The following is a 24,466-nucleotide window of genomic DNA, read 5'->3' on the forward strand; positions in this document are numbered from 1 at the left end:
AAGCCGTTCTTTAGAAGGCTTTAAATTCACTCTTCTAATTGCAGCCTCAAGTTGAAAAAAGGCACCTTAACAATGTTGAATCAAGGAAATTTAAATTCAAAACATTCTTATCATTATTCATTTTATAAAATGACGACAGCGGTGTACACAAAACATAAGATACATATTTGTTAAGTGGGGAAAAGCCTATCATCGAGAGATAGTATTATAAACAATCACTATATTTTTAATATATTTACCTCGAAAGAGTTTACGCCATACAATTAAGAAGAAAACTAGAAGTGCCTTCGATACAAATTTGAATGACAACATATGTTTCATTTAGCCCAAAGTTCTCCGTCTCAATTACACTCATCTGAAAATGTGACGATTTCACAGGAAACACGTTCACAAGGCATTTTTAATGTTCTTCTGCATTAAATAGTCTATCCTATCTGTACTGTGTACAGCCCTATTGTGATGTGGGTCAAGAAAGTGAGTTACACTCCTGCTTACATCAGTAAATTGAGAAGAAAAGGTATATTTTAACATATTATCATTTGCCTTATAATATTTCTGAATGGAGAGTGTCATAATCCAACACGCACCAGAATTTGTGCGTGAATGAATAACATTTATTAAAAAAAAAATTGATACAAAACGTTGTCAAAGCGTAAAGTGATTTGAAATTGTATTACAGAGGAATGCTAAAAATTATTCAAGTTAATAAATAATTCACCAAATTATAAATTAATATCATTCCTCAAAAAATGAACATGGGAACATATGATCACTGCTTACTGCGGTATGAAGCTAATGAATCCACATCCCATGTTTTTAGGTTCTATAAATTTGGCACTTTATCGCAAGACATTTTTACAAACTTGTCATAACACGCCAAAAATCGTTTGATGATTTGAAATGTGTATTTTTTTGTTTGACGGATGTCGTAAATTTTCAAGCTTACTAACTAACATTCAATAAGTAAATTTCTTCTTTTGAAAGGCGATGATTTTGAGGCATTTTTGAAATCTTACAATCGTGTTAGGGATCTGTAATTTTTCACGGGTCTGCGCTAATGTGTTTATAATACTGTCCCCAAATAATAAGTTGACGAACAATTTTGGTATAAAAATCCATTCGTTAACCTGCTTTTTCCTTCTAAATCTAAATAAAATGTAGAACAATTTGTACAACGTTGAATGGCCGGAACCCTTTTGCAAAAAGTTCTCATGGACAAATAATCTTAAAATAAAACATTGTGCAAAACTTTAATCCAAATAAAAGTGTACGTAAAATTAGGATCTTATCATCTATTTATAAGTGCAAACTTAACGGGGAGAAAAACAAAAAAAAATCATCATGGCCACTGGAATGAATAAATTACATTTGTATATTTTGTTCGTATCGTAAATACCGCTTATTTGGACCGTGTGTTATTGATGTGGGGAATTGCTTCTTACTCTATTAAAAAAAAATAATAATAATCAGAGGCTGAAGGCAGTAGGGAAGAGGGAAGAGGAAGGTGTGGGAGTACCTGGCTATTTAGATCTGGTCACCAAACACGGCTAAAGCCATTTCAAGCGACGTTTCAATTCCAAATGGTGATCTTAGACCAGCGCGATACTGAGAGTATCTTCCGCTCTGGAACGTGACGCAAGTATACATTTTTATTTGTGAAAAAACACAGATTAAGCAAATAAAATTTACTTGTGAATGCCGGTATTTGAACCCGCGACATTCGGCTTGCTAGTCGAGGGCCGTCAAATTTTGTTCTGGCGCGGCAGTGTCATGAAAACCTAAAATAATTTTATTTCAGTCTTCAAAGGTACGGAAAAAAACAAAATGCATCTTATTAAAGTGTGAATTATAAAAAAATAAATCATACTGAATCATTGAAATTAATTAATTGTAAAAAAATCAGAAAAATATACAGTCGTATATAGGAATTGAACGCAGGACCTTAGCCGTGCCGGGGCGCTGCTCAACTTGCAGAAAACTCAATAGATGTCACACATTAAAATAAAACGGATATATTTATCTAAGACACCATCTAGATTGCATTTAGTTCGGGAAGAATCTTGCAATACGTAAAGATAGCAGCCTTAATAGTTCTTAGTCGAAGTATGATTGAAGGAAAAGGGGTTGGATTAGCTCAGCGGCAAAGCAACGCCCCGAAAAGGCTAAGGTCCTGAGTTCGAATCATAGATGCGACCATATCTTTTTCTGATTTTTCGTTGGAGAGTCGATGTCATCTTCAATGATTACATATTACAATTTGAGGTTTTCATCTTCAATGATTAAATATTACAATTTGAGGTTTTCATCTTCAATGATTAAATATTATAATTTGAGGTTCTCATCTTCAATGATTAGATATTACAATTTGAGGTTTTCATCTTCAGTGATTAGATATTACAATTTGAGGTTTTCATCTTCAATGATTAGATATTACAATTTGAGGTTTTCATCTTCAGTGATTAGATATTACAATTTGAGGTTTTCATCTTCAATGATTAGATATTACAATTTGAGGTTTTCATCTTCAATGATTAGATATTACAATTTGAGGTTCTCTTTGAGTTATTCCAAAAATAAAATTATATTTTAATATGTTGTGATGTTGAGCGTTATTTTTGATAAATGCATAAATATCTTCAAAATGAATGCCTGGTCAAATCATTTTTAAAACATAGTTTTCGATTCTTGTCAAACTCAGTTATTGTATTAACATGTAGCACTCATAAGTATCAATTGTTCAGGTAATAATTATCGCAAGGAAACACTCTAAACAATGTTAGTAAAAACACGGCAGGTCTGAAGGTTGTCGTGACGGCCCAATGGTTAGAGGAGACGCACGGATAGCGGAGGGTTCGAGTTTAAACTCCGGCTGTGGCAATAACCTTTTTACAGCCATACTAATAAACGGTTCCATGATAACTTATCACAATGACAATTCAACGCCTCTAAAAACTCACACCTAAGAAGCGATACAAAGTCATTAAAAGTGATGAAAAAAAAAAAACTAACCTAACCTAAATATGATTTGAGATTTTCACGGCCAAAAGTATTACAGCAATTTATTTTTGGGGTGTTATGCCGTGTTGCGCTGTCTCCTTCTTTAGCCAACGTTTCGTACAGCATTACTGTGTCCATCATCAGGGCAGATGTGTCCTGATCTGCCCTGGTGATGGAAACTGTAACGCTGTCCGAAACAATTGGCTAAAGAAGGGGGTAGCGCAACAAGGCATAACACCCCAAAAATGAATCACTATAACCTAACCTAGTTTTTGTTTAATCATTTTTCATGACTTTAAATCACTTTTTAAAGGTGTGTTGAATTGTCAATAGTTATCCGGTCACCCAATCATTTATGCATCAGTTGTGTAAAATTTAAAACACGTTTATTAGTCAGGCTGTTAGTGTTTAAACTTGGGGGAAGCCAGGTCATAAACACTAATTAATATATTATTTAAACATAAAATCTAGACATTTTTGTGTTTGTGATCATGATTGGGCTATGATTTCAACGATAATTATTGCTTACAAATTAAGTAATGCGTTTGTTTTGCTGTCTATGGAAACATGGATTATGTACGTTTGATTAAAATGCCGTATACATTACATGTAAAGAAAGTCCCACAGAATTGTACAAAAATAGTGGAGAGACCAAGAAAACTAACAATTATCATTTTGGCAAGCGAGTTCTTTTGCAGTGAGAACTTTTAAGATGATTGCTAGATCTAAAATATCTTTATTTCACAAATCATTGTGCCATTAATATTAAGTGTTTATTTCAGAATTATAACATTACTAACTCTAGCAAATATCATCTCGAGTTTTAACACATCAGGAATGCCAACAGTCAGACATCAGAAAAATATGCTTTAAAATTTTGCATCCAAACTATATTACAGTATAAACATCACAGATAATAGAAACAAAGCGAGATACGGCATTAAAAACGGCAGAGCCAATGAAAGTTACGCATTTGATGCGGCGAAATTTGCAATGAGTGAATTTGCAATAATGGTCCATGGCCGATCTCTTTAGTTTCTATTATTCATGCTGTATCATGTGTCAGAGTTCTGAAATTAGCTTAGCAGAATTCCGACAACAACAAAATGTTTGTCGATAAAGACTTTTTCGTTTATTCATAGTAAACAACAGGATACTGTGATTTTACTTGGCATTCAAAGGTATAACTACAAAACGTAGTACTTAAATCAAAACGCTAGATATTTTACTTATGGCAGTGTCGTTGGGGATGAATACAATAAACAAATAAAATATACAAATAATAAGCAAGCTATCGGGAATAATTACGTACGTTTAGTGAAAAAAAGAACACTGAATAATTTATGTACGCACAAAAACACACATTTAAATTCTGGAATGTATGTCAGAATAGTAAATTGGAATTTAAATTTAATTCTCAGTTCCGTTTAGAATATAAATATTTTCAACTCGTTTAAAAAATCTAATTCTTTATAATAGTTGGAAAAGTTTCTTTTTTCATAGCAATCATTAGTCAGCAGTACATTTTCATTACAGGGTAATATATATTATTATAGATGATGACTAGGTTCCATGATTTTTATAGTTTATCGAGGGATTACTCCAAGAAAAGTCGAATGGCCGAGTCTCGATGATGCCAAAGAAACGTAACTAAGTACAATACGGCCGAGGTAATCGCAATTATTAATTAACGAGAGAATATTCAGTGAAATCTCCGACAATCGTTTTTTGATATTCGTCCAGTCCCAAATTAATTTCATACTACATAAAGCATTCAGTTTTTGTATCGCCGCTTTTGGTATTAGTTGTCGTATTATGGTACGTATACATTTGCGAACCTTAACGCAAACCGCGCCACGAATTACGGAAAAGGAACGAAGCGACAGCAAGCGGCGTTTCGCCCCCAGTTACTTTGCTCCTTTCCCATAAGTTGAGGTTCAGTTCGGAAGTTCGGCTCGCGTACGTATACGTAGCATTAGACATTCAAATACAGCAGTGCGCACGTGCTGTTATCTTTTTAAACTGATCTATTTGAATATCACTTTTGTTTTCAGTAATGAATGAAAGCAAATCTTGCGGAAAGCGGAAATTAACCCACTTCCCGACATACGAACGAGCTGAAATTTGGCAGATAGACTCGTTGTCGATGACAATGCATTATATCTACTTTTGGTGGCAGTCACATATACACACAAGCGGACATATACGGATTTCTCTAAAATCGGATGACATTACAGCAATTAACATACGAAATAAATCGGTGCAATCCTCAGTCGAACCAATATTTTATTTTTTGTGCTTTCATCTTCAAGAAAGATTAAAAATTGTCAAAGATGAAAAAAATTCCTCTGAAAAATCCATTGAAGTAGTCAAAAGTTTAGGAGTCACGGCTCGTTTATTTAACACGTTGAACGCCATGTAGGTCACTGGTGACCTCCCATAGGGCTATGACGGTTAATTTTCGACGCAGTTAATTTTCTTGATTTTCATGGAAAATTTTGGTCAAAAAAAAAAAGGAATACGAATTGATGGTCGCCGAGGCCATCTAAATATTTTTTTTTTTCAAATTTAAAATGGTAATGTTTCTTCATTTTCACAATGGCGTTCAACGTGTTACACACATTCATTTATTTATATGTATCTTTTTCAGAACATTGAATATTTGAGTGTCAATATAGCTTTTTTCTGTATTCCCACAAACATTGTATATTTCAATAGGACCCTTAAATAACGATAAATAGAGATTTCACTGTATTTCGGATTAGGGTATTATCGCAAATTGTTGAAAATGCATACAAATTTTAATATTTTCACTAATAATGATTGAAATATTATATACAGTGTTTTCCAATAAGAGGTGTTATTTTGTTATTCAATCGTAAAAGATCAATGGTTTCGTTGCTTGTGTGGCACGTAGCGCCGTCTTGTTGAAAGTAAACGTTGTCCAAATCAATACCATCCAATTCCGGCCATAAAAAATCATTAATCATCTCTCAATAGCGCAATCCATTCACCGTAACTGTTGCTCCAGCCTCATTTTCGAAAAAGTAAGGTCTAATGGCTCCGCCGGACCATAAACCGCATCAAACAGTCACACGTTGAGGATAGAGAGGCTTTTCAACAATAACTCTTAAGTTTTCCGAGCCCCAGATGCGACAATTTTGCTTGTTGACGAAGCCACCGAGGTGGAAATGGGCCTCATCACTCAAGATGATTTGCATTTGATTCACTCAAGTGAATTTTAATAATTTCAATGCGTTGTTGAAGCGTGTATCGTTCCATTTTTATTAATGGCGTAGTTTCTACTTGTCAAATGTAAAAAAATTACAGCTTCAAAAGTAACATCTACCGAAATAGCGATAATAAATCAAAATAAAACCTCTTATTGGAAAACCCTGTAGTTTGTATTTGGCTGATGGTGTAAGGGCTACTGACGAGAATGATCTATAACCTGATTTATCAGCCACATTCACACGAGCGTGTATGCCAGCAAGTTGGGGATGCTGTGTGGAGGGTCTTATCGAGGAGAGGTCTTGAAGAGACCCATGTTGTAGGATGGAGGAAACAGAGGCCATCAAATCGTTCCAAAGCCGAACATAATAAAGAGTCATAGAAACGACCTATTCTCATGTGAAAAATGTTGGGCGCGCGTTTGGCCAGTTTCCCGACTGGCGTTAAGCGGGAATTTAAACCTTATAGCCATCTGCATAAGAAGTGTTATTGTTAGCGGCCCGATTCCAGATGTTACACGACGGGGTGGATCGCATTAAGAACTAAATACTTTAATACTTATATCACCCGGAAAAGGAAGATTTTATTAATTGCCGAAATATAATATTGGTGGCCATCTTGGCCTTGAGTTTGAAGGCGTCTTCTGTCGGTGATATTGTGAATTTGTTTGGATTACCAGGGTTGTATTGTACATTTTTCTATGGTTTTGGGTTCGAGACTCGGCGATCAATTCTAAGCAATCGATAACAGCGAAATGAAGAATTCAATAAACATGCTAAGGCGATGATGAGAAATAATATACGTGAACACGAAATAATAAAAATAAAATATAAAAATATAGCGACAATTTGTACATTTTGGAATCACTGCAATCGCAGACTTTACTTTAGTATAATTAATTTATAATTTTCACTTAAATTGAACGATAATTATAAAATATGAACCTACAGATAAAAATTGAACACGATTTTGGCCAACTTCATGTAAAAAAAAAAAAAAAATGTCCGTTGCGAGAATGTATATTAAAAAATATATAAAACCATATATTAAAAAATATATAAATATTGCGTTATTGCACTGCAGAACATTTTATATCATATTTAAATACGATGATAAAGAAATTATATTATTATGCAAAAAACATTTATGTATATATTATTACTATTGTATAAAATAATTTTGTTTAATTTTTTTGAGAAAAATAAAAACGAAAAATTCTCGAGTGCAAAGTGGCAAAGGGCATTTGTCGTAAATAAAATTTGGAAACCTCTAGAAATAATGTACTTATAAATAAATGTTGCGAACTTAAGCCTAAACTAGAATTAACCAAATGGATATGATTCTAAAATGAAGTATAAAATGTATTTGGCGCGGCGTCACCCTCCGTGGATTTCAGTCGTGCGGCGACGACGCGCCCATAAAGCTATGTGATCTTGATAGTTTCTCAAAAGTATCAAAACACTAGACATAATGTATGTTGCCAAGACGGAAGGCGAAGATACTATATATATATATATATTAAAGTGTACAGTCCACTTTGTCTGGCTCCAGAGCGCAGACGCTAGACGCGAACACTTCATCAGTTCATCTGACTCTTGAGGGCCGACAGCGTGGCGTCCAGAGCGCGCGACGCTCTGTCCACGCCGTACGGCAGGTTCAGGTACGCCTTCTCGTGCTCGCAGTTGGGCGCCTGGTTGCAGCAGCGCGTGGCGAACTTGCACACCACCTTGTGGTTGTTGAGGTGCTCCAGCGACCGGAACTGTTCCCCGCACAGCTCGCACTTGAGCTCCTTGGCGTGCACCTTCTTGTGGCTGTTCAGCGAGCGCGTGTTGTCAAACACCTTGGAACACATGTCGCAATACTTGAGAACCTTCTCGCCGGTGCACACGATGCGATGGTTGTTCAGGCGGTCCAGCGACATGTAGCGCTTGTTGTTGCATAGATCGCACTTGAACTGCTTCTGCGGCACGCGGCCCGTGTGCACCTGCATGTGCTTGCGCAGATTACTCTTGTCCTTGATGTACTTGGAGCACACGGCGCACTTGTTCATGTCCTTGCGTGTGTGGCTGGCCTCCAGGTGCCGCAGCAGCTGGGCCTTCTTGTCCCAGGGCTCCAGACAGACCTGGCAACGGAAGGGCTTCTGCGACGGGTGCACTCCGGCCAAGTGCGTGTTGTACTCCAAGATGGTCGGGTAGCTCTTGCGACAGTGCGGGCAATGGAACAACTTGCGACAGACTACGGAGCTCGCGTCGCAATATGGATCGGAGCATTCTTCGCAAGCGCCTTCCACGCTTCCCGTGGGTGATGATTTGGGCATTCCCGCCATGATGGGAATGATGGACAACTGATCCATGACTTCATTCTTGACGATCTGTTCCTCTTGTTCCTGAGCAGATTGCTCCTGTTTGATCTTAATGTCCACGCCGCTGTTGGCACCATTTTGGTACTCCGAGTGCGTGGATGAACCTCGGGAGGTAGAGGCCAGCATCCACCAAGGATTATAGTGCCAGGGGGCGAGGTTCGGCTGCGCGGCTTGCGTTCTGTGCGCCGCAAACGTGGAAACTTCATTATTCTTTGTTTGGGTCTCCGCGTTGGTGTATCCTGAGAAGCTGGCGATGTTCTCAGAGCTCTGGATCTGGATCTTCTGCCCCTTGGCGTTCTCGTAGATGTTGTGCGGCGAGATGAGACTTTCATAATCATTGGGGTCCTTTCTGTCGCCGTGGTGAGATCTCTCCAACTCTTTTTTGGTTGACATTGTGCCACTTCAGCAGTGGAGGCCGTGTGCTATCTGAAATCAACAACACTAAATATTATTATGGATCATTCCAAAAATTAATTATCCATTTATTCCACTAATGTTTACATTATCACCATTTGAGAAAAAAAAACCATTACTGACTGACTCCCGCGCCCTTAGACAGAATTCTACACAACTATTTCCTGGCGAATACCCCTTGCTTTATTCACATTCTTCTAAAATCCTTCAGCCATAGTTGTCGGCACGACTTGTTCAAGATATGAGACAGCATGACAAGAGGAACGGTACTATTGAATGAAATTTCCGAAACAATGGATATATTTAATTCTTGGTATGCAGGCACTAAATTATTGCGGTGCGCCAGCTGATTCTATTTTCATAATAACTTATTTGTTTCCACAGAATATCCTCAAGGATACATTGACAAACAAGAGGTGTAAAGCATTAAGACTTTTTGTCTAAAATTATTAACCGTAGAGCGCTAGTGCTATGAGCATTCTGCCGCCCTCTGCAAATGTATGTCATTATTTTGTAAAATATGCACTCTTTGAGGTCAAGCGTCACAGTAGCTGCCGACCCTGTTCCTCACCTACCTATGTTGTAAGTTTGAGGACAGTCAGTGCGCAGACGACTGCTGGAAGAACGGGTTACCCATGAGTCGCTTGTGGCGGAAAATAATGTAATTACTTATACACATACATGAGAATGTTTTGAATATTTATTGTATTTGTGCTTGTTTTGATGTAAATGTTGTAATTCATTCCTTTCTCTTTCTTCTAGACCAAAAAAGTGTGTACAAAGTTACTGTACAACAAACACTGTATGTACATGTGTTGGAGATTGTGAAAACATAAATGCGTGTTAATTTTTAGCTATATTTTATTTTGCATAGGTTAAGGTAAAAATGATCCTAAAAGTAAGTAATTTCACCCGAAGATACTAATTATGTTACTTAACAACTACTTGGTCTTGCCATACACTCCTTGACTCATTCACATTCATACATACTCTTCTATTATTCTGACTCTTGACATGGCCCGACTCAAGCATCTGATTCACTTGATTGTGCGATGTTTTCCTCGGGCGTCCCCGACTTCTGTTTGAATAAAAATAACTTTTTTTATAAATGTTTATGTTTAATTTTGATCCATTTTAATGTTTAAAGTTGTACATCTCGTTTGTGTCATTTCCCACGATTTTGATTGTTTTTTTTCGTAAGTTACGCATTGTAGAATATGGAAAAGTTACACGTTTTTAACATTAACATTTATTAATTTAGTCAGTTAAAAACAAGTGTCAAACCTGTATTTATTTTTAATTAATTATTTAAATTAAAAGGAAGTGTTTTGTTTACCATGAATTACATTAAATTAAACAAGGTCTTATTTCGTATTTAATTTTAGGTAAGCAAGATTAATTTTGTGGGGTCTTAATGCATAATATAGTTTTTGAAAATATGCTCCAATTTGGACCAATATTGAAAAAAATAAATAAAGTTTAAAATTTCTGATAAAAAATCAGTTAGTTCTATTATGTGAAGTAATTATTTATTTTTAACACTCTTTTTAGTGGCTTTTACATAGGAACAGTTTACAAAATGATATTACAATCAAACAGTTTTGTTTATACATAACTGAAGTGTGCCAGCAACAATCTTGTATATTTATCAAGTGATAAATTGAAGATGTCCATCGAAGAATCCACATTAGAAGCCTCCATTAGTATTTAGGGCAATCAGAGTAAATATTATAGCAGTTAGTCACAGATTGAAGTGTTTCAATTGCTCCCAAGCGTCTAGAGCCAGTGAGACTAAGGCATCCCTGCTCGGGCCAGTTATAATTGTTGCATATAGTATTTGGTTCGGTTGTTTCCCGCCCGCGTCCCGCGCCTTTTACCTACAACTGACTGATGGTCCTTCGAGCCGGATGCGAGGTATGTTGTGAGGCTGAAGGTAGCGAGGAGGGGTAGGAGATGGATATTCAGATCTGGTCACCAAGCACGGCCAAAACCATTTCAAGCAATGTTTCAATTCTGAATCATCCACTCTTGGAAGTGTCGCAAGTATACTATATGTTATTTTAAATGAGTAAATTGTGAAATAACACAGATAAATAAAATTTACTTGCGCACGCCGGGATTTGAACCCGCAACCTACAGCTTGCTAGTCGAGAGGACGTACTTCTCCAACACGGCGGTCCTCAAATATTATGGTAGTTAGTCCCAAATATCTGCACTGAAAATAAATTACCGACTTCTAGTAGTCCTGACTAACTAACTAATCATAACTCCGTTTCTACGCAGGGGTAGGCAGCGAGGGCAGACTGACCCACATTCTGTCTTGGCACACATTCCTTGCTATATTCACATTCATATATCATCTCATACATACTATTTTATGATCCAGACTCTAGACATGATCCAATTCAAATATTTGATTCACTTGGTTGCGGCATGCCTTCATCGGGCGTACCCGACTTCTGCTATCACTCACTTTTATTTTTAAAATTGTTAATTGAATTATAGACAGCCCTGATTTACTGAGCCTAATCACATTCAACATACCAATTAGAACTACTCGATCGAAAATTCTGTTTAATTTTCAACAACAATATCAGGACTGAGTCATTTTGATACTCCCTTCTACCTAGATTGCATGCAGTTGGCAATACTTTTGCAGAAATTGAAGATGTGTTCAATTGCATGGAACATAGTTACAAGAAGGCTATAATAACACACCTCAATATAATTTGAATAGCAAATTTTAATTCATGATTACTGTTCCACTACCCACCCATTTGAAATGTCAGTTCATTATTATCACATACAGACGCACAGGCAAATCCGTTTATCAATTAAAAGAAAATGAATTTTAAATTAAATTAGTTTTTTATCCATTCAGTCAGTACACCATTCCATATGTAAGGGTCTCTTTAAAATGATATGTACTGAAATAAGTACTAGCACAGATCACAATTTATGACAGAAAAACATAATTTTCTCGTAAAATAATCTCATAATGGTAAATAAATCATATCAGTTTGTTCGTAATTCTTGCAAAATAATTAGTTACTAGCAACGGAAGCCCTAAAATGAGAAAGTCGTCGTAATGAGAATAGTTATAAAAAGGGAGAGAAAACTTCTTTGTTTTGATCGAGTCACAAAACCACAGGAAGCGAGGTTGGGTAACTTTTATTAGACGTAATTATGAGCTTAAAATCGATAAGATATTATTTTATACGTTTACACCATATTGCACGCACAATAAAAATGACGCGCAATTACGCAAATTTTTCGTAGAATTTATAAAAAAAAAAACAAAACGGATAACCCGCACCTAACGAACTGAGTTTAATGACTTTCAATGAAGACAACAATTTACTACCGTCAACATTTACGCACTACCTAAACACATTTGTTTATGTTGTGTCTCACACACCTGTTATTGTTGATATATTTACTATCTTGTAAAAAAGCACACTCTCTCGCAGCTCCCAGTGTCTTTACAATCGGTTTTGATTCACTAACGAGTTTGACAAACGTGCACAAAAATGCATTTGCCGTTGCATCGCAAACGAAAACAATGCAACTTTCGCTGGCGCAATAACACCAAAAATAACAATATTACAATATTCCGAATGCAGGTTTTAATTCAGTAAAATATAAATGAAAACTCGTTTAAAATGGTGCACAGATATCATTGTTATTAGGATTACGGATGTATTATCAACAGAGTGGCGATAATTTCATAAATCGCCCACCATGAAGACCACTCAAGCAGTTCGCGTCCTTTTTACGAGAAATCAATGGTGATAATTCAAAACACTTTGTTTACAAATGGTGAAAAACACTGGCAGTGTCGAGAAGGGGGGGTGTGATGAATTGAAGCATTTTTTAATTAAATCACATCACAAATTTACTCACAGAATAGGGGTTCTCATGGGAAATTACGATTTCTAACAAAACTTCGACAGATCGATTAATTGACTCACGCAACGGCCATTTTGTTTTGACAACAAAATCGTTGAAAAATAATATATTGTTTGATTTTCACTTTCCAGCCTGTTAATGTCATTTCGCAACAAATATCCTTTTAATCTTATAATAAAACGGAATTTTTTTATGAAGTAATTAAAAATTAAGTTCATTTTAATATTTAGAAATTTCAATGGAAATAAAGGCGTTTAGCAAATGAGTACCTACCTAGTAGGCAAAAATCCTGGATTCGTAGGTATATCAGCATTATATTAAAATAATATTTTTACATGTTTATTATTAAAAAAAATTATACATTATAAACACGGTGAACCGGAAACAACACTAACAATAATTTATATCATATTTATGATGGGCTGTTTCACAGAATTTTAACAATTCATAAAACTCAACGTTCCTTTTCGGGTTCTGTGAAAGTCCTATTCAAGTTCTAATATTATATCATTATATGCTAGTTGCTTGTCGGAACTAATATAGTGACTGAGCTTGAAAAAATCTTTCATATATCTTGAAAATTAACTTTGAAATTTGAAGAATTGTTCAAATTCTCTGAAACAATTCGTCTTTATTGTACTATCATGTTTTGTATATTTTTGTGTAAAATATAACTATTTTTTAATTTAATATAGATTCTAACGAATATAATTCTAGCGTATAAATTCTAACTAGATGCTTAGAAAAAATAAAAGCACCGCCTTTTCGGGCATTCATGAGATTCCAATTTCTAAGTGGAGCTACCTGACACATTTGTTGAGCACACCATTGTAAATGATGAATACATGCATTGGCATTTTGATTGGTCATCGAGTACATGACGAGTGTAGAAATTATTATTTTGGCCATTTTTTTAATTTTGTAATTACCTATTATTACCAGCTCAGTATTGTTTTTGATAAGTTATGTTTATGTTTATGATATATTATGTTCATGTTATGTGAATGTTATGTTATGATATGTTTATGTTTGTTTATCTTTATGTTTTATAATCACATTTATTTACTCCCATTTGCTGTATTTGTTTATAAGATTGCCAATTTCATAGTTCTGTTTTAAAAAACGCTACTAATTTTTGAAAAATCTCTGGTTAAATAACGAAAAACGTCCATTAATATTGTACACAGGTTCCTATTTTTATAATTTTATGATTACCTACTGTTACCAGTTCTGTACTGTTTATGTTAGGTTTATTTATGTTATGTTTATGATGCATAATCTATTGTATCATTTCAATTCACAACTATATTTTTAATTAAACTGTCATTTGTTGTATTTGTTAATAAGAAAAAAATGTTAATTGTGTATGGCCAAGATCACCCCTAATGGGTGAAAGCCAAAATAAAGAATAATAATTTAAAAAAATTGTGGTATGATGATTGGTTTATTTATGGTGGTATTTCTTTGTCTATGATTGTTTCTAATGTCCATAAATAAACTTTATGTCTATGCTCTTATCTGTCAAATCAATTGAAACTTTTTTTGAATTGTTATCCATTAACATAATTACAACTTGCCTTTATAAATCAAAACTTAATTGTAAAATAATTTATTAATTTTCTAATCAATATGTCATGGATTGGGAAAGGCCTATTGAACGCGTTCTGGCGGCCCATCCAGTCACAAGTGAGGTTAGGAACTCAATTTTATTTTTTGTAGAAAAGGAAATATATCATTACAAGGACAGATACCTTTATTATTATTGCTGTTCAATTATTTTGATTGCAAGTTTCGTCAAATTCAGTTTCGAATTGAATTATGCACAAACAAAAACTTAAATCTATAATATAACCTACATATTTTTTTCTTTATAGGACACGATATTATGCTGAAACTTTAGCTAAACAGAGAGTGAGGCGGCATGGATATAAAGAAATCATACACTGCGAAGGACTCCTGCCTCACGTAGTCAGCGGAACTAAAATTCCTTTTCCGGAGTACAGGTTTGTACAATATGAACATCTTACAACAATGTATACACGTAAAAGCCTTCAAGGCGTGAATATTTCATTATACGATAAAAAATTGAATACGCCTCAGGTGATGGGCTCCATATCAGCACAAATTCATTGAGAAATTACAACAAATTCAAAAAAACTTCCTCGGATACATGTATATGAGAATGCATGGAGAGTACCCACTCATTTGAAACGCGCCACCAAAGTTTCCAGTCGAGGAGTGGGGCCTTGGCAGTGACGGCGTATAAAATCATTAATAATTTAATAGATTGCCCAAACTTCCCGTATGCTGTAGTTAGCATGAAAATATTTAGTTGTAAACGATGGATACTTGGAGAAAGAGGATAAGTTTGTCTAATTGGGAAGTATGTTTAAGAGAGATGAAAAGGCTGTTAAGTTCATTGGAAGAAGCTAAGAAGATTGGAATTTAGTATGGAGTCATGAAATACAGTCTGTTAACCGTTCTTGCTATCCCTTCAGACCCTCTCCTAGTTGGAACCAGAAACGAGCGCTATTTGGACAGAACGACTACATTGACATCCTGGGCAACGAGGGGCACCTACACCCCACCAAGACGCTGTACAACGTACCCTCCTGGATACGCGGCATCAAGGGGAATGAGTTCCAGGTAAGTTAACTGGTGAGGTGTGTTCAGGTCTTGGCGGTGATGCGCCTGCCCACCATCTGTATGGCGGGCCAGATCGGGGAAGTCCCGTTGAGGGAGTTGTTTTGACCTCTCCAGCAGGTCTCTCTACACCCATTGCCTTGCACCCCAGTGGGAGGGATGGATTTATACTTCTGTCACTCCTGGACACACTGACCCATCAGATATTTTTCCTTCCTTGAACTTCCTTTCCTTAGAAAGACTCCTCCACACAGCAAAGGTGATATAGCCCCGAGGGAAATTATTTTCCTCAGGACAGGCCCTGATGAAAATAATTTTGACTAATGCAAAAAAAAAAACTAAAAGTTGAGACCAGTTTGGCGGTCACCATAGTCTAGGGCAGGGCTGCCCAACCTTTTTAACAGTTGGGCGAAATTGATGATTTAAAAATCACTGGCGGGCCACTGAATACGGACGGTTCCTATTTTTGTTACCTAAGCTTTTTAAAGTCTTGTTTTATACAAAAAACAAGTAAACATATTGAAATTTTATTGCCGTTTATCAAAATAATAAAATAAATAGCATCTACTGCCAAATAACGAAACAAAATTTTATGTAGCAATAATCTAAATGCAAGTAATTTGTACAAGACATATGTTGCTTAGTTAGAGATGTGCGGTATTTATTTTTTTACAAAATTAAGATTAGAAAAAAATTTTACAAACATACGTTGATCCAAAACTACTTAAAAATTGAAAGGCCAGGGGCTCTACTCTTGAATCGAGGGCGCTCGTAATCGCCGTTGAAAGTACGTACGTTGGTCGTCGTTGCTATTCCCGAAATTGGTCGTAGGTACATACTTCGACGCCAAACGTCAAAAGTCATTCCACACAACAACTACTGGGTATAACCAGTAGAAACAGGGCAGCGAGTGGTAGGTTGTTGGCGTTTCTATGGAATTGGCTGTCAAAATCTAGTCTAGCTGTCAATTTTTGTTTTACCGCGCGGATTCCGCAAATGTAAAAGTGGGTGAAAATTTCCCACTTACTAAGTCTTTATCGGAGCTTACAAGCTCAATTAAGAGTTGCTTTTGGCAATTTGTAATATGTCCCGCAGCCATTTCTGTTTTGAATAACGAATAACTGTTGTCTGTTTGACAGTCACACCATAGAAATCCCAAAAACATCAGGAACATAGACAATATTCACAGGGGTGCCAATATAATCATCTCTTCTACCAACTTCGACTGTTCGACGCTCAAGAATACGTAAAATTGAAACATTCGAAAAAGTTAGTCGCGACGACTAGTAGTTTTTCACTCGAAGACGGCGCATACAAAAACGATTGATCGTTTAACTCCAGAATTGCAGGCCTGGTCAGTTATAGCGGGAAAGTGTTCATTTGGCACCAATTTCCAGAAATCTCCAAATTCTTCTGAAGAACTTTATGACTTTGAAAATATTTTTTCTGCAAAAAGGTTTTTCAGTGCAGAATGATTTTGCAGTTCAGTGAGTTCCAACTGGATATTGGCAGGATTACTAATTATTTCAGTCAAACTGATTGTGAAAGGATTTACAAAAAAAATTATATTTTGTTTTGTACTTTCAAAGTCCTGGAATCTGCTTTCAAACAACTGTAATAAGCATCTCCTTTAAGTCTCTCTCTGTCGGTCATATAATATGTTCTGATTTCTGATATCTATGGTCTGTCACTTTTGTTTTACCGCGGGATCGCGACACTTTTTCAAATTGGCGGGTTTTTTGAAAATGGTTCACGCGGGCCACTTATAATTCGTTCACGGGCCACAATGTGGCCCGCGGGCCTGGGGTTGGGCAGCCTTGGTCTAGGGGTAAGGCTTTCGATTAGCAAGCCAGAGGTCGCAAGTAAATTTAATTTGATTAACTTGTTTTATTTCACAATATACAAATTAAAATAATATGACTGGAAGATACTCTCAATATCGCCCCGGTGTAAGACCACCATTCAGAATTGAAACGTAGCTTGTAATGAATGGCCTTGGCCGTGTGTGGTGACCAGATCTGAATAGTCAGGTATTTCCCCACCTTCCTCTTCTCAATCCCCTTCCCCTCCGCACTACCTTTAGCCTCACAACATACCCCAATTGGGGATGTCTTAGTCTCACTGGCTTCAGACAGCTTGGAGCAGTTGGGACTCTGGTGCAGTTTTATATAAAAATATATTATAACAATATATTAGTGGCGCTCTCGAATGTCAACTATTTAATAACCAGTATCTTTTTATTGTGTCATGACTGAAGAGAACTCTATTTCGATGATGGCTTGAGGATTAGACATTTATGTATTTATTAATACATATATTGATGGTGTTTCATGATTTGCAGAGATGTGCTTTATTTCAAATAAATCCAAAATGGGTATTTTCCATTTTGCATTTTAAATGCTTTTCTCAATGCATTTTCCATTTTAAATGCTTTTTTGCAACATTCTTCCTACTATCTCGACTCATCTTTTTTTCATAAGCCCCAAATATCAGTCGGTCCTCAACCTCGCTATGAGCGATAGTTTACATTTGTCAAGTTGCTCCCTGGTAGGAGCCCTGGCAATTGAGTGATACCATTACAAAAAAATACTGAAGATGGGGCCATGACGCTGTAATATCAAATGTTAGATAGCAGTTTCTATGTTTTTACATTGGCAACATTTGTCCCGCGCAAATTTTTTGTGGTTCATAATCCGTAGTCGTGGCATTTTTTGATTAACCATCATGTAATATGTTTGTTCTACATTGATGTCCATTATTAAATGACAAAATTGTTTAAAAATTCTATAATTATTTTAATTGTTTGACCTGAGAAACCATTTTGCATTTTCAATGCATTTTGAAAATAGGTATTGTGCATTTTGCATTTGAAATGCTTTTCTAAAAACCATTTTGCATTTTCAAATGGAAAAGTTTTGCCCCATTTCCATTTTGCATTTCAAATGGTTTTGGGTACCCATTTTGCACATCTCTGATGATTTGGTTGTGTTTGCTTTCAGATTCTGATCAGAAGAAAGAAGTTCCTCAGCCGCACAGAGTTCCCCCAGTTCCGCCCGACCAGATGGAAGGAGCTACAGAAGAGACTCAACTTCCTCTACAAACACCTCAACCAGAAGACCAAGACGGGCTTTTCCCGCCAGTAGTCTCCGACCACTCTTGGATGTTATTAAACATGTTAATTAGTTTGTTAATAAAGAATATGAAAAATTATTAATTCATTTGTTTTATTTTATTTATTACCAGCTGTACCCCGCCACGCGTTGCTGTATCTCAGTCTGGCTGTGCAGATAGAGAAAAAATAGATGACGCTGTTTTTAAAAAGATGCTTGTTTTTACCTGGTAAAGGTGACGTTTTTATAATGTAAGTACATAAAAACACACGCGTATTTGAATGCAACATTGTGTCAAAATTTTAAAGCAATCGGTGAAGAATTTTCGGAGATTCAAGATTTTGAACAAATGAACATTTTTATTTATATTGATTGATAATATAATGATAATAATAATAAGTGTTTTATTATCTTTTTTTTGTGACAAATAGATATATGTAATGATATCCTCACTGGGATCTCCCGTGCTGAGGATTTCATTTACATATTATGTATAATTTAATTATAAGAAAATTAATATTACATCAAAGTTACATATTATGAATTTAATTATGAACATATATCATGTACCTAGTATATATATATATTTTTTGTAAGATAGTGTTTTTTGGTATAGTTCAGTTGATTCTGTTTTAGTTTGTGTTTGATCTCAGTAAATTTTCTATTTCAGATCTCCCTATATTACGTATCCAGCACAGACATAGGAATTAATAGACGAGAAGATAATGGCGAGGGGTAAAATCAACTGTTGAAGAACGAAGGGAGTGAAGCTGACTGTGATTCGTCAATAAATCAATCTGACAGTAAATAGGCATCTCGCATTATAATATCACCATTTACTTCTTAAAAGTAAAATCTGCTTTTGAATGAATAGACATTTTTACATGGGAGCGCAAATTACTCGCCACGTTATGAACAAATTTGCGAAGTCCAAATTCGGCAAAAAAATTCGGTTCTATTTTCAGAGTCGAATATTTCGTTTAAGTATTTAGTTAAGACACTTTTATAAATGTTCATAATTTACTTCCCAGCAACCAACCAGCTTTGTGTTTCGCGTCCAGACGTTTCTCGATGTGATAGTAACAACTGATTCATATTATACGATGTGAATATGCTTAAAATAAAGTAAAATAATGCTTATATATGGAATGTAATACGACAATTGGGTTTATTCTCTTTTTCACATCTATTTTTACAAGTTTTCATAGTACAAGTCAACATTTTGCCGTGTTATTTCGTAAAATGAACCGATGATGCCTCGACCATAGTTCGCACAAGAATGATGACGTCACGTTTTCAAATTTCACTTGAGGCCATACGCGAGCACAGCCGGCTCCAATGGAACCGGTATGGGGAGTGGGGATAATACGCTTTTAATCACTTAGGGCAGGTCTACTAATATTCATATGTCTATGGTATCCAGCTTTTTATTTGAGATTTAAATGTTAAAGTGTTGAGGTTTTTGAGTGAGAGTGGTATTTTATTGTAGAGTTTAATACTATGATATAAGAAGCTTTTTTGCCCAAAAGTTGTATTAGTAATTATTTGTTGGATTAGTTTTTGATCATGAGATCTAGTGTTTCTATTGTACGTGTTTGTTGTTATTTCTTGTGTTTTGTGCTTATGAATGTAAATGAGTATAGTTTTAGAATATAGTTGTTTAAGTGACATGATGTTAAGATTGGTGAAGATTTCGTTAGTGCTAGTTCTTACAGGAACTTTCAGTATAATTTTCATTATGGCTTTTTGAGTTTTAATTAGTAGATTTAATATATTTTTATTTGCACTGCCGCATCCGATAATACCGTATTCTAACAGTGATTGGCAGAGAGCCATGTAGATTTTGATTAAGTCTTTTTTAATGAGCACATTCCTGATAGTTTTGAAAAAATAACTTAGTTTTTTAATTTTATTATTATCTAAATAGCTAATGTGATTGGTCCATTTTAAATTTCCATCTATTTCGACCTAGATACGTTAAATGGTCAACGTTTTCTAATGAGGGACAATAACAATGCTCTTTTAAGTGATGCGGGCTATGAATTTTTAAGTTAAGGTTTTCTTCAGAGTTTTTTGTATTTTTTATTTTGAAATTGATGAATTTGGTTTTATTAGCATTTAGTGTAAGTGAATTGTAGTCTAGCCATTTTTTAATCCTGTTTAGTGTGTCTTCTGCTTTCTTAAATGTTTCTGTCCAATTATTCCCATTTATAAGGAAAACAGTATCATCCGCAAAACTGATGATTTCTCCGTCACATTCTATGTGGCATAGATCATTAATGTAAATTAGGAATGATAATTGATGATTGATTGATTGATTGATTGATGATTGATGATTGATGATTGTTGATTGATGATTGATGATTGATGATTGATGATTGATGATTGATGATTGATGATTGATGATTGATGATTGATGATTGATGATTGATGATTGATGATTGATGATTGATGATTGATGATTGATGATTGAGGGTTGATGATTGATATTATAATTACACACGGGAAGCCCTGTTTATAATGTGAAAGTAATTCCCTCAGGGCACATTTCATCTATGGGAATGTGTGTCGAGGGTTTTTTGAGAAAAGAAAGCAGTGAACCTGATCGTATATAGAAACATGTTGTTCTAGGTGGAAACGGAGGTCGGCAAATAATTTCTACAAGAATGAGTCATAGCATGACCCATTCTCATGCATTGACATAGATACAAAGATGCGTTATGTTCATACTAATCGAACAAAAAATATAGCACGTTCCAGTTTCTAAATGCAAAGTGAAATAACGAAATACATTAGAAAAGAATAGACAATCGATGCGTAAATAAATGAAATATCTATACATAACAGCCCACAGCATACGGGTGAAATTGCTTTATTATTATGAACGCCCGTATTTCTATATTCGGCGGCCTATTGATTTTTGAGCATATACGCATGGAAAAAAATTCCATCAGATTTGGTTTTTGCTCGAGAATGATTTGTGCACCTCTCAAAGCACAGGAAGGCATTTTTTGCAAAAAAAAGCCTAGAGCGACGTATTCGTGACAGCTTTCCTGACCAATGAACTTACGTGCAATATTAAATCTCAAGTATGTCCACTGGACTTAGTTCAGTGAAATCAAGCGCGTTGTATGAGTAACTTATCTTCTCTTTTAATTTTTAAATTTTTTTTTTATTAACAATATAAAGTTTTTTTACAGTTTTTTTTTTTCGGTGTCTGTCTCACAAGGATAAACCTGTGTCGAGACAGACGTATTGAGTACATAAATTAATATTTACATATTATTTGATACAAATAATATTTAATTACATAAATGACAATGTGAAAATGAAAAAAAAAAAAAATAATAATAATAAATGATTAATTGGTTAATCAGCATCTAGTACATACCTACTTATGAGGGGATTTTTATAAAAATTTTAATCTTGGATCTGTCTTGGCTGATGATCCAAGACTTGATGTCTGTTTTATATTTCGAAATATATATTAACGAAAAAAATCGTTCAGTCTAATGGCTAGTGGGAGAGCATTATATAGCCTTGTTGCAAAATATCTAAAATTTCTCTGGCCAAAAGTTCTTTTAGCGAAAGGGATTTGTAAGAGATTATGTCCTTTGGTTCTAGTATCACGAACAGTTTGGACATTGTCAAAAGTAGTTTTGTGTTTGAAAAGGTATGTTAGTATGTTTTTGCCATAAAGTTGCCTAATGTCCATAACACAGATTTTCCTCCCCATGCTATGATACCATACTCTATTAAAGATTGACAAAGTCCATAGTAGATTGTTTTGAGCTGGCTTAGGTTGAGAAAGTCGCGAGATTGTCTAAAAAAGTAAATGAGTTTGTTTGCTGTAGTGGTTATATGTTGTTTCCACTTTAAATTGCTGTCAAAAATAATACCTAAGTATTTAATTTTAGTAGCCTGTTCTAAATAAGGGCAATCACATGTTATCGTATTTGTCAGGTTGCAAGCACATATTTTAATTTGATTTTCAGGGGTTCTTAAGGAAGGATTAATACTAAATTTAATGTATGTATTTAGTTTTGGTCACATTCATTGTTAGTGTATTATTGTTTAACCATCTTTTAACAACAGTTATGCCCCTGTTAGCTTTTATGTATACATCATTCCAATTGCTTGATTTGAAGAGGAGAATCGTATCATCAGCGAAACTTACAATTTTGGCATCTATTTGAAGATTACATAATTCATTTATGTATATTACGAACAGGGTAGGACCTAAAACACTTCCTTGAGGCACGCCGTAGCTAATTGATTGCTATTGCAGTTGTTGATTTTCACACTTTGCTTTCGGTTTGACAGGTAATCGCTAATAATAGCAAATTCATCACCATTTATTGGTATAAAATTCAATATTGGTATATTAGATAGTTTTTGTAAGTTTAGAGTGAGAGATAGTATCAAATGCTTTGCACAGGTCTAAGAATATTGATATGCATTTTGATCCCTTGTCTAAGTTTTTATTTAGAAAATCGGTAACTGTTGCCAGGGCTTCGGAGGTGCCTTTATTTTTCCTGAATCCAAACTGGTTGAGTGATAGTATGTTATTTTGTTCAAGGTATTCGATTAGTTGATTATTAATAGTTTTTTCAAAGACTTTAGATAGTGAATTTAGTAATGTAATTGGACGATAGTTAGTTATGTCCGCTCTAGAGCCTCCTTTATGTATTGGGATTATTTATTGTTATTAAGTTTAATTTGTAGAACTCCATTTTATTTTTTAAATTTTTTTATATATACAATAATATTATTATTGGGTTTATAAAAACAGTTTATTTTTAAACAAGTTCTGCTGTGTAATTATTATTACGCGTGACAGCTGTTTCGCCCTCTAAAGGCCAGTTTGATAATGCCTTTAGAGGGCGAAACAGCTGTCACGCGTAATAATAATTACACAGCAGAACTTGTTTAAAAATAAACTGTTTTTATAAACCCAATAATAATATTATTGTATATATAAAAAAATTTAAAAAATATTGGGATTATGATTCCGTGTTTTAGTTTGTCGGGGAATCGGCCTTTTAGGATGCTTAGATTAAGGGTGTTAATGATGTTAATTTGTAACCCCATGTTAAGTCATCTAATTTCTCATGTCATAAATATCAACCGTGTACTGGGCGCGCATTTCATGTCTTTTTCGACCTGTGCGAAGGGATCAATCAATGACGCTAATTCAATTTTGACGAATAAGGCTCTGTTAGACAAGCAACTTGAGAACCAATTCAACAACTTGCTTCTCGGTCTTAATTAATACAGTTAACAGTTTTAAATAATATTGTGAGTGGTTCTGATATTGTAGAGGCGCATTGTTTGAGAAATATTGGAGGGATGTTATCTGGTGTTTGAAAGAGAGAGTACGAAAACAGTGAGCAATATAGTTGTTGCTGAGGAATACTTGGAGCATGTGGATGAGTTTGTGTATTTAGGAAGTATGTTCTAGAGAGATGGGAAGGCTGACAGAGATATTGAAAGAAGGGTAAATGCAGGTAACTCCATTCATGGAGGACTGAACGCAGTTGGCGCTAACAAAAAATTGTCCAAAGAAGCGAAGTTAGCAGTTTACAATCGAGTGCTGGTACCTACCCTGATGTATGGAAGTAAGGCATGGAACTGGCAAAGAAAGGATAAAAGTAGATTGAATGCTGTTGAAATGAGATCCCTGAGGCGTATGTGTGGTAACACCGTGTATGATCATGTGATGAATGTGGAGATCCGCAAAGAGTGCAAGGCTGATGTAAGCATAATGAGTAAGATTAAGAAAGGGACGCTTAGATGGTTT

At 35.1% G+C, this 24,466-nt stretch overlaps 2 protein-coding genes across 5 annotated transcripts; one reads left to right on the forward strand and one right to left on the reverse strand.

Annotated features, from left to right (window-relative positions):
* Positions 1–7,300: 7,300 nt before the first annotated feature.
* On the reverse strand, positions 7,301–12,993 carry LOC149415069 (uncharacterized). 4 transcript variants are annotated; one of them, XM_089642886.1, is made up of 2 exons: positions 12,908–12,993; positions 7,301–9,016 (listed from the first exon to the last, which is right to left on the reverse strand). In XM_089642886.1, the coding sequence occupies exon 2, from the start codon at positions 8,981–8,983 to the stop codon at positions 7,808–7,810; it is 1,176 nt and encodes a 391-aa protein (XP_089499012.1). In that variant the 5' UTR covers positions 8,984–9,016; positions 12,908–12,993; the 3' UTR covers positions 7,301–7,807. The 4 variants fall into 4 exon arrangements, with proteins under 4 accessions (XP_089499012.1, XP_089499014.1, XP_089499015.1 ...); XM_089642888.1 differs by having other exon boundaries at positions 7,301–9,031; positions 12,908–12,981; XM_089642889.1 differs by lacking the exon at positions 12,908–12,993 and adding an exon at positions 12,423–12,889.
* A 1,398-nt stretch (positions 12,994–14,391) lies between these two features.
* LOC149415070 (large ribosomal subunit protein mL51-like) lies at positions 14,392–18,744 on the forward strand. The gene is made up of 4 exons (XM_089643225.1): positions 14,392–14,604; positions 14,788–14,916; positions 15,412–15,559; positions 18,556–18,744. The coding sequence occupies exons 1-4, from the start codon at positions 14,543–14,545 to the stop codon at positions 18,697–18,699; spliced, it is 483 nt and encodes a 160-aa protein (XP_089499351.1). The 5' UTR covers positions 14,392–14,542; the 3' UTR covers positions 18,700–18,744.
* Positions 18,745–24,466: the final 5,722 nt, after the last annotated feature.

Source organism: Hesperophylax consimilis, chromosome 19, assembly GCF_061612785.1.
Source record: "Hesperophylax consimilis isolate HC1 chromosome 19, BYU_Hcon_1.0, whole genome shotgun sequence".
Classification (NCBI taxonomy): domain Eukaryota; kingdom Metazoa; phylum Arthropoda; class Insecta; order Trichoptera; family Limnephilidae; genus Hesperophylax; species Hesperophylax consimilis.